The following is a 12,009-nucleotide window of genomic DNA, read 5'->3' as shown; positions in this document are numbered from 1 at the left end:
TGTCTGTGTGTACATATATTACATATATGTATTAAATACATATCTCATATTACACAAACCAATGCTTGTGTACATACACACACAAGTGCATCTGGGGGTGTCTCTCCCCAGTATCTCTGTCCGGCTGTCTGCCTCTCTCTCTAACACACAGTTTCAACAATTAGTCCAAATAGATAAAGAAAGCCACAGCATATGTGTAGGAAGACATTCAGGGAAGGCCTATTGCACCCCTTGGCACAGATAAAAAAAGCCATGACATATCATACTATGACAATTATTGACTTCATGTTATTTTATAAAATGAAAGTGATCATTTCTGCCAGAATTTGTATAGCAGAAATATACTTATGCTGTCTGAAAACCAGGGACGTTGTCACAATATAATTGGTTTAACACACCTTGTAGTCCTTGGATCCGCAGCAGCCAAGATGATGATGATCTGCAAAAGGTTGTACAGAACAAAGGATCAATGATCAACATCAGAAAGGCAAGAAATTAGCTTCATTAGAGTAGAAAGTTATTATTACACAGAGACACAAGAATAATTCTTTTTGTTATACCAATGAGTCTGAAAAGAAAGGGGTTCGATTTTAGTCACTACAATGTCTTACCATAATCTGCTCCTTACACCTACAGCAGGGCATACAGAACATGCAGACTTTGGTGGTAGGCAGCTGTCACTCAGTACCTCAGGCTGCAGGGCTGACTGCATGGTCCCAATCATTCTCCGTAAACTTTTAGGTCAATATTCTGAATTGGTTTGATGTCCATCTCTTACAATCTAAATGTTGTATATTACTAAAATTGCTAATGATTAAAGTAGAATTACAAGCAAAAAGGTAACTGATTCCAATATCAAATTTTAATTCAAGCTAGCCTGAGCTCAATTTCTAATTCTGTCACTGTAGATACATTTTCCCAGTCAAGTTACCTACTCCATCTCTGATTTAGTCCTCATTTCAAAGGCATGAAGACAATGCTTATCTATGTCAGAATCTAAATCCAGACTTACATTACGTAGCCTGTGAGAGATGTAGCTAGCAAATAGTAGCTTTGAAATTGAATCCTAAATCTCAAATAATGACACCATAGGGTGTACAAATATTAAGTAACTCACAACTTGATTTAAGCTGTGAGTTTTATAGTCCTTTAGATTGTTAGATTTTTTTCAGTAAGCAAGTCAGAATCCTAATTGTTATTCTCCATTACATATTCTAGTCAAAATTTTCTATGTTTTATTTTTCTCCACTTTATACAGAATATGCAAAGGTATCAAGACACAGGACAGTTTATGTTCAATATGTTCTTTGCCTTCTTTTGCAGAACAAAGTGTTTGTTTCCTTGATGTCTTGAACCATGTTAGATGTCAGTGAAAATATTAATGTATTTCACACAAGTTTAATGTCTCAACTTACTATCAATAGGAATCAAATTATTTAACTACTCTTTTTTTTAATTGAACAACTTTATTTTAAAAAACAGATAAATGTACAGATTTTAAAAGCATTTTTGCATAATAGTATATGAATACATTTTTGTCAGTACTTGATTTTTTTAAAGGTTTAATAGTGTGCATTAAGATCTTACTAGTTAAAATGAGCATAATGTACATGTAAAACAGGATGTAACCTGGAAATAGTCAAAGTTTTTTTAGTCTGTAAATATTAAGCATAATGGTTTTTATTTTTTTGGCCTTTTCAAAATTAAAAAACATCTCACTCCTCTGCAAGCTAATACACATATGATCACAAACAGCAGAAGAAATCAAAGTCTGTCAAGGTCATGGTTTATTTCGCGCACACACACACACACACACACACACACACACACACACACACACACACCAACAGTATACATATTAACATACTGGTATGTCGTCTACTTTTCAAAACCCATTTATAAAGTCAGCATATTTGACAGCCTTATACTTCTATTTCATTTTTTACAAATTGACCTTATACTCTGATGTTCAGTTTCCCAATGTTCATGTTTAATCATTTTTCACAAGCAATTAGAAACCAACTAAGCTTTAAATAAGCAGGAGACAGAGAAGATAAAAATCATAGCCTATAAACATGAGGAGATAAGAATCTATTTTAGTTATATTGTACAATGTTTAACAACAGAAGCATAAAAGAGCAAGCTAGACATAGGAAAGATACAGACAATTAACAGTATAAAATGTATCAGAGGGTAATCCATCAAGGTTAAAAGCAATAAAAAAAGATTTGTAAACCTGGAGAAACTTGAGAAATAATAAGTCTCTAAACTTTCATAAGATTTCTATTGATAATTAAACAAATTTAAGTAGTCATAATAGCTGCTAGCAAAAAAAAGATTCTGAAATTTTAGTTATTGCTCCTTATTCAATAATGGCATGAAACATGTTAAAAACTATATATCTGTAAGATTACAAACTCCTCCTGTAAGATTCCTATGATCAAGCCCTTACTTCCAGTGTAATGGTTTTCTAGAAGATGATCTCATTTAGATGAGGCCATGACAGTGAGCCTCAAGACATAATTATTGTTCCTGAGGAAGAGATACCAGGAACTTTGTTCTTAGCGGCTCACTTTCTTGCTCTGTCTTTCCTCTCCCTCCTCCCTAAACAAAGTCAAGTGAATCCTCAGTGACACGGTAGAAGATAAGCTATCTTCCCAGCATCTTGGACTTGGCTTTCTGAAGCTTCATAAATGCAGAATATGTCAGTCATTTGCTTATTAAATGAAGCAATCTATAAAAATTTTTACAGCATCATGGGCAGCCTAGTATAATGAATAAAATGAGATTTTCTTATTAACAAAAATATGGAAAATGAAAGTATATTCAGACATAAAAACACTAAATTATGGATCTCTTAACTAACTGGATATGACAATTGAAAGAATCAACTGCTAAGTAGTAACTAACAATCAGAAATCATTTCCTTCCATGCCAGCTGTAAGAAAAACAGACCCATGTAATCTCACAGATATTTCACAGTGGGACTCCTGTAATAAATCTACCTCAACACCTTTCCTCTTACCCTAGCTGAACCTTACCAACAGGTTCATATGATTCATTTCCTAGGGTCCAGCTGTGACCTCAAGCAAGGATTTAAAGTGTTTTACTCTAAGTTTTAGCATTTCTGAATAAACTCATTCTCTTTGTCAAAGTAATTCTCAAGCCCCAGGCTGACAATTATAACTAAGTTTCCTGTGTCCATCTCTATTTGGGCAACTTCCATAGTGCTCAGCTACAAAGGGCACTATGACCTGCTTTTGTCATGATGCCACGAAAATGTACCTTGCTCTGTAAGTTGTTTACTTACAACAAAAATACACCAATGTGACTGTGTATCTGCTTGAATATTCAAAGAGCCTCTTCTATGTTATCTTTTACTGTCTCCTACCCTTGGTCCTTTATCTAATGTTCACTTAGCACATTAAGTCTGGTCTCTGCTGTCCTGTGAATCATCATCAAACTAATGGAAATGTGGTTGCCATAACTAACTCCCTACAACCACACACAAAGCTAGGCTATACATGTTTAAGAAACAAAACTAGAGTTCAATATGTCTCTGACCTGGACCATCAAGCCATTCATTCCCCAGGGACAGGGTCCTGAGAGGACAAGGAGATTGGAAAATAAGAAGAAAGATCAAGTTTGGGATCATGGGGTTTTATACAAGCTATGGCAAGCAAACTTATTTAAAACTATAGCATTTTATATACCATTACAGGAGAAAAACATAACAGTTAGCAGAAACTATCATACAATGAGACAAAGAGACTAATCAAACAATGTTGCATAAAGGGAACACAGGATATCTCAACAATGTAGACTTCGAACACAGTGGGCTTTGGGCTGATAACCATAGCACCTGTGGTAGGAAGGCTTGAGTTCTCAGAATCTGAACCCATGGATCCCCCAAGACCCTGGCTCCAGGACATTAGCAATACTGCCAAACATATTTCTGGTTTTAAAGAAGAAGCTTTGTGTATGTGTGTGTGTGTGTGTCTTTCAAACCCATAACTGAGCTATCTCATTATGGTGACACATGTTAAAGTGAGAAATGTGTTTCCTAGTCAAATTAGTGTATAAAACATTGAGCAGAACACAAGTTATTTTAACTGAAAAGTAGTACAGTATTTAATAGGATAAAATTAGTTAATATTCATTTTTTAATCTCAAAGAATAAAATTCTTTTAATAGGACAGAAATCTTATTCTTTCTAGGAAGTATATATAAGTCTCCAACAGTTGTAAAAAAAAAAAAAGTTTTATCGTGATATCGAATAATGCAGCAAAAAAAAATGTAGTTTCATTTCTCAGTGCCATGTAAGGCTTGACACTAGCACAAGCAGCTGGAGTAAACACAGCTCCCTTACCACTGTGCATCCTGACCCATCCATCTCGTTCACAGTCTCTGCCAGGCGATCCAAAGTAATTGTCAGTCCTGGGACTTGGTGGATCAACCTGGAGGAAAGAGGATATGCAGTGTGAATGAGCACTTCAACCTTTCCCATCTCAGTCTTACTGCACTGCAAAGCAACTGGAAAGCATATGACACATAGCAGGTGAATTCCACGGTGCCTCTCTGTCCCAAGGTCAGTTTAATCGATTATGTGCAATGCATTTTTAACAAAGCTGAAGTTAAATGCCACCGCAAAAGAACAAATTTGCAATTAAGAATGTACTACTCAGTTTCATAGTTTGTTTTACTACAACACTATACAAAAATTAAAACATCACATGGTGACCTCCTCTGCCTTCCTTACAAAGAGTCTACCAACTTCCTACATGTCTTAGGAAACACACTGAACTCAAAAACAGTGCCTGTCTTTGCTAAGCACTTTGTAGTTGACAAAAAAGGTCTACTACATTTTCTAACTAACAATAAAATATGTCACCGTGTGGTAAATGCATCAAAAAGATGGGCTACTGACAAAAACCAAAAGCTTTGTGAATCAAAAAAATAAAAAAACAAGCAAAAAGCTAACTTGGGATAATGAAAATGTAGATCATGTGTAGTAAAAATTTTGACTTCCTTAAAAGCCCAGTTATGTTATATGAATATATTTTTGTTTTAATCTCAGGTAATGGGAATAGAGCTGCTTCAGATTGTCCACAGCTGCTAACTGCTAATTATGATTGTCTTTTCCTTTACAAGGGACATAATTTTTGCCAGCTGCAAATAGTTTATGTCTGAAATTTTGGTTATTCTAGAGAGGATATAAATGTGGTCACCCTAAGAAGACCGGACTGGGGTGGCTGCTTTTCCCCCTGCTGCTGCTTCCTTCTGCTGCTTTTGCTGTTGCTGAATTGCTGGGCTGCTGTTTTGCTGGAGCTATCCTGATAATGGAGATTGGACTTGCCCCAAGGAGAACCCAATGCCCCTAAATCAGCAGGAAGTAGTCTAAAGAGGTCTATGCCCCCCTTTCCCTCCCCTCTCTCTCCTACATAGTGTTGGGAGACTGGAAGGGATTGGTGTAGAATGAGGGTTGGAAGGGTTGTAGATAATGCAGCCCAATAAAGTAGCCCAAAAGCATTCCAACCATCATGTATCTGATAAGAAATTATTACCTAAGTCATAGGGAGAATTCCTACAAGTCAAAGCAGCAATAAAAAATATTGTAAAACGAGCAAAAGACTTGAAAATATATTCTAAAAGATATTCACAAGTGCATGAAAAGATGATTTAACACCATCATGTTCTAGAAAAATGCTAATCAAACTGCAATGAGATGCCACTCACACTAAGAGGACTATAGAGAAAATTCAGCAGGCTTGGGCTAATACTTGCCTGGATCCAAGAGGCCCTTGCTAACCCACTACCACAGAAAAATGGAGGGGGGCCCACAAACAGAAAAGAGAAGGTGCTTGTGAGAATCTAAGAACTGCAATCCCCTTACACAGCTGGTGGGAATGCAAATTGTACAGTCACTCTGAGGAAGACTTTGGAAAGTCTTCATATTAAATATAAAATTATGATATGACTAAATGGGTCTATTCCTGGGTCTTTACATAGAAGCATTGAAAACAAGCATTTATTCAAATATTTGTACACACATTGCTCATTAAAGCATTGTTTATAGTAGTCAAGTATGTAAGCAACACAGGTATCTATCAACAGACATATAAACAAAAAAATGTATAAGCAACAAGAGACATATATATTCTATACAATGTAATATCTAGTGATTAAAAAGTTGGGTGAAAACACGTGTGACATCAGTGAGTGGTGCTAAGATTAGTCGTATGACTATTTAGGTGAAAAGGCAGAACAGACAACCATATAGAGACAAAAAGATTAGAGGTTTTGAGAGTGGTGGGGGGCAAATAGTATGGGTGCACTTCATGAGAACATGGTTCCCAGTGGGGCAGATCTTAACGTGCCACATGAGAATCCCCTTGGTACCACTGAGTTTTATGCTTTAAAATAATTGAATGGTAAATTATGTGTGTTTAACCACCAGCAAAGAAAAAACAGATTAAGTTAGCCACAAGTGAAAAGATGGCTGACTCCTCTAGGGCAATCACAGCAACATATTCTGAGCTTGTTAGCTGATTCTGAAAGTCCCTTCTTATTTAGGATTGGCTTTTGAGCCATGGACTGTTCATTTCATTAAGGTTTTTGCACAGACATGCATAAAATTAAACCTATTTTCTACCAGTTTCCTAAGTTCTTCTGAAACCATGAATAGTTACTAATCCCTAAGTTCCCTTTAAACCCAATGCCTACTCAACCGTATAAGCAGTTTTTACATTTATACTTAGAAGTACACATTTTTGTTCACACAAAAGGTAAGGGGAAATCCTCTCAAATAAAAGTTGTTTGCTTTTATTTGTTTTTGAGAAAGAGTTATACTATGTAATCCTGGCTGTCATAGTACTTGCTATGTAGACCAAGCTGGCTTTGTACTCAGAGGCCTGTGCCTCTTGAGTACTGCAATTAAATGTGTGTGCCACCTCATCCATCCCTGGATACCTCAATAGCATAGTTACCTAAGTAAGACCTGAATAATTCCAACATTAGTTAACATGCCAACATGGATGGGGAAAATTTCACAAGGTCCAGATTATGGCTTTCAATGAAGAGCTATTGACAACCTGTGGCTGCTGAGAGGGAGAATTGGTTATATTCCCAAGTACATGTTTGTGTGTATATATATGTATATATAAATATACATATATAACAATAATTCTGTAAGAACTTATGAATTTGGGATGTGAAAAATCTAGAGAGAGAAAGGGGGTGGTAAGTGATATACTACAGTATTCATGTATGAAATACTCAAAATTTTTGAAAACTTAAAAATGTTAACTTAGAAAACAGATTTTGTTGCAAAGAAAAAACACTCATGAACTATACTTTCAAATACTGCCTTGGGATACATTAATAAACACTTCAAGAGCAGCTGTTTCTCAAACAAACTATGTGTTTAACTCCCATAATCCTTAGATTTCATATTTTAATTAAGACTTAAGTGTCTTCAGATTAGAAAACACTCTAGCCTTTCTTTCCCATTTAATTTGTAATTCTAGATAGTATTAAAGTTAAAGGCATTCTCAAATTTTCATCAGAAATACAAGCAAACTAATGTCTGAATAATATTTGACAGGATCAAACTTGTGATCAAAATGAAACAAGACTATGTTCAGTGCTAGAGAGACGACTCAGTGGTTAATAAGAGTATTAGCTGCTTTTCCCAGTCCCAGAGGATCCAACACTTTCACACAGAGAAACATACAGAGAAAACACTAGTGCACAGAAAATAAATTTTATATATATGTACAGACATATATAATCTTTAATAGATGTTACCATTTAAATAAATGTATTATACTGTAATTTTATAATTACAAAATTTACAGTCACTAATTTTTAATTTAAAAATTATTAATTTATTCTGAAAGAATAAAGGATCGATTCTTAAGCAAAACAAATATGGCATAAAATGTTGCATAATTTAAATTTTAAAGGTTGTCACAGAGAAAACTCAAGAAATTCCAGATAGAACATATCTCTGAAGTTCTACATTTAAAAGTTTTTTGACTTCCAAAGAGGTACATTCTAAAATTCTAATAAGATGTTTTAGAATTTAGGAAAAGTAAATACTTGCTTCTGTAAACCTAAAGGTTTGTATGTGTATATTCAAATGCACAGTATTTGTTAATAAAGAAGCTTTTGGTAGAGTGGCTTCTCAGGTTAAAGTACTTTACAAAACTTCAACAGACAGCCTGTGACCGTGCCAGACCAGACTCTCCAGTTTAATCAAGTCTGACTCTCAGGGACACAAAGCTCTAACTTCCATCAGGCTGTGCACAGAAAGAGTAGAACTAATTTACCCACAAGTCCAAGGGCCTCCTACTCATACCCTACCAGCCAAGGCTGGCTTCCAAGATCCAGGATCCAAAGCTTTCCCGAAGGACTTACTCTCAGAGGACATCTGCTTCTACTATCGTTCTTTGAAGGCTGGAATGGGTTCCTTTGTTATAGGAAACTTTGTTTTCTCCTTTAAAATCTTACTTTAGCGTTTTATCAATTACAACCAAGCTTAGCTGTGGCGTTATAACACTGCCCACTGTGTAAGGTAGAAGGGATGGGGACTTAGAAAAGCTGATGTGGCATTTATAATGGTGCTTGATCTTTCAGCATTAAAGGTTTAAAGGGGGAACAAAAAGCATATGTCAGTTTTCTATCTCTAGCTGCTGGCTAAGAGTTCAAAAGAGAAAATTATATGCACTATTTATAGAAATCCATTTCAGCATAATATTTTAGTGGCAGAGCAGGTTTGATAAGTTTCAAATGAAAATGTGTATAAGCACATACATGTCTAATCACAAATGGAGGCTTATCTGTTTCCTTTTTGAATTCATAGGGTCCCAGATTTAAATGGGCCAGCCGCCGCCGGGTGTCTTCTGAGAGCTCACACATTCGTCTCTTCGTGTAGGGAGATGGAGAATGTGACTTTGAAGAAATCGTAGGCTGTTCGTAGTTCTTGGTGTTTATGCAGCATTTACTCCTCTCGGGTGACTTGGACTTTTTCTTCTGTGATCTCGATGATCTGCATTGCAGTCTGCCATGGGGTTTTTCAACTGGAGCTGAATGGTAAGCAAATTTATCCTAAACATAAAAATAAACGTTCATGTAGACAGAAGGTACTTTTTAAAACTCTACAGATAGAAAAAAAAACTTTTAAGAGTAACTCAAAGTACACAAAAGCTACCAAAATCAACTGGAGCTGTCATTATCTGTGCTGTCACACACACACACACAAAAAAAAATCAAATCGTATTCTCCTAGTTAATAAAGTTTATTGTATCATACTTCTTTAAGTCTAACATGGGCTTAATGCAAATTAAAAGCCAATGCTTATTCACTTGTAAAATTCCAAGAAATAAACTTATTTTCAAAATAAGTCACAGATTTATTTTTCAGCAAGCTAAGAATACAATTTAAATGTTTATTTTTTATATTAACATATTCAAGTTATAGGCTATAAAGTTTAAAACTAACTTTTAAAACCACATGCCAAGTACAGTGTGGTCACACATGTCTGACCCTGGCTAGGATACTGAAGCAGTTTGCTCGTGGAAAACAAAGGACCCTTGTCTATAAATAAACTGTCTAGTTTATTATAAAATCATGAAGTAAACTACTAAAACCAAGTTTTAGTTATTTCTATAATCATCTATAACATATGTACAACACAACAATCTAAAGTACTTGATAGCTATTTTACTGAAACGTTTTACTTGAATTACACCCAATATAGAACAATGTAAGATCCAAGACATAACTGGACAATTCAATAATAACACCAACTTTTTTTTGGATCTATATTTTTATAAAAGTAAACATGCATAAAAACAGTATAAATTTTATTAACTAATACTTGTATTTTTATAAAATGGTTGCTGTTTGAAATTTTTTTAATTTATAATAAATCTAAGACAGGCTCAGCAACATATAACTACATATGTAGTTATGTGGAAGGCTGAGGCAAGACAGTTTTCAATGCCTCAGGGTTTTAAGTCAGGCTGAACAAAATAAATGGGGTCCTATCTACAATAAAATACAATAAAAATGAAAACAAATCTGATAGCTCCAACTTGGCTACTATTCAGGTAATCATTCATTCTGCTACAATCTGCCTTACAAATGCCTTCCTAGTTAGACTGGAAGTAAATCATCTATTTCTTCAGACACTCTCTAGAGTCACGGTTTTTAGTTAGGAAAATAAACAGCTAAAGATCTTTATCTTCTTGATTTCGGTCCCTTAGAAAACCACCAGTCCAAATTTCTTCTCCATTTCTCAACCCCCTTCCTATGTAAGAGGACAAAGTGATTTTGTGTGTGTGTATGTGTGTATGTCTGTGAGTGTGTGTCTGTGTGTGTGTGTGTGTGTGAGAGAGAGAGAGAGAGAGAGAGAGAGAGAGAGAGAGAGAGAGAGAGAGAGAGAGAGAGAGAGAGAGATAAGAGGTAGTTTTTCCAAGTCAGTGATACAAAGAAAAAACTCAGAATGTTTCTACTGAGCACAGTCCCTGAGTTCTATTCAAGCCAGTACATCAGGTTATTTTCTCCTCTGCTTCGTGATGTGCTCCAGCACCTTCTCCCACATTGGTCAGTGGCTCCAGCACCTTCTCCCACATTGGTCAGTGGCTCCAGCACCTTCTCCCACATTGGTCAGTGGCTCCAGCACCTTCTCCCACATTGGTCAGTGGCTCCAGCACCTTCTCCCACATTGGTCAGTGGCTCCAGGACCTTCTCCCACATTGGTCAGTGGCTCCATCACCTTCTCCCACATTGGTCAGTGGCTCCAGGACCTTCTCCCACATTGGTCAGTAGCTCCAGGACCTTCTCCCACATTGGTCAGTGGCTCCAGGACCTTCTCCCACATTGGTCAGTGGCTCCGGGACCTTTTCCCACATTGGTCAGTAGCTCCGGGACCTTCTCCCACATTGGTCAGTGGCTCCAGGACCTTCTCCCACATTGGTCAGTGGCTCCAGCACCTTCTCCCACATTGGTCAGTGGCTCCAGCACCTTCTCCCACATTGGTCAGTGGCTCCAGCACCTTCTCCCACATTGGTCAGTGGCTCCAGCACCTTCTCCCACATTGGTCAGTAGCTCCAGGACCTTCTCCCACATTGGTCAGTGGCTCCAGGACCTTCTCCCACGTTGGTCAGTGACTCCAGTGGGTATGGCAGGCCTTTCTCCCTTTCATCCACCTCTGTGACATCAAACTGACTCTCATACGTGAGACATTCTAGAACCACAAAGATTCTTTGATGCCTCCTGAGACATTCAAGCAGCTCTTCAAACACCTAGAATTTGGCTCAACTTCAGTCAGCTGTTAACCTCATCTTCAGTTTCTCAGCTGTACAGATCCACTACATCTGTTGTCTGCCTCACAAAATCTCTTTTCCTCAACCTATTTCTTCTACAATGTCTCTGTTATTAATCCCCAGTGGCATCTGTCCCTGGCCTTCTATCTCCTGTTCCTTATACATTGTTGGCTTCCAGGCACAGCTAAATTCCTAAAGCTATGCTTGACTTCTTTTGTATGTACCCATCTCTGATTATACCCAATCTCAGATACCATCTCTTTTCAGTAAATTTGGCTTATGTACATTTTCTTAATGAAGTTAAAAATATCACGGTATCAACCACCAACTCATGGTGTCCAAACATGCCCATGCCTTAACACCCCTAGTTTTGACTACTTAAAGTTCAGATACTGGCAGTTTATACCCTAACAAAAATGACTTCAATAATTTCCTTTCCTATATCTACACCCTGGGCTTCTTCCCCAGGACCATGCTAGGCTTGACTATGAAAACTACCTTTGATCAATAGGTCACTATCTCATAAAGACAGTGTATTTAAAAAGGCTGCCAACTCTTCCGAGATACTTCCTACAACAAATGAAGAAGTCACAATGATTATCCTGGTATGACCATCACCCTAGCTGAGATCAATGACAGAGGTGAACATTTCCACTCCACATACAACTTCTGCCAAATT

General features: G+C 36.8%; 1 protein-coding gene across 1 annotated transcript in view; it reads right to left on the bottom strand.

Annotated features, from left to right (window-relative positions):
• Positions 1–12,009, bottom strand: part of SPATA6 (spermatogenesis associated 6) — a 101,620-nt gene that overhangs the window by 41,642 nt on the left and 47,969 nt on the right. The window contains exons 7-9 of the mRNA XM_080922146.1: positions 8,815–9,108; positions 4,370–4,457; positions 399–439 (exon numbers count right to left, since the gene is read on the bottom strand). Coding sequence (XP_080778272.1) covers positions 399–439; positions 4,370–4,457; positions 8,815–9,108 — 423 coding nt within the window. The remainder of the gene's footprint in view (positions 1–398; positions 440–4,369; positions 4,458–8,814; positions 9,109–12,009) is intronic.

The sequence above is a fragment of the Micromys minutus genome (genome assembly GCF_963924665.1).
Source record: "Micromys minutus genome assembly, chromosome: 9".
Taxonomy (NCBI): Eukaryota; Metazoa; Chordata; class Mammalia; order Rodentia; family Muridae; genus Micromys; species Micromys minutus.
This window is presented reverse-complemented; position numbering and strand designations above follow the sequence as displayed.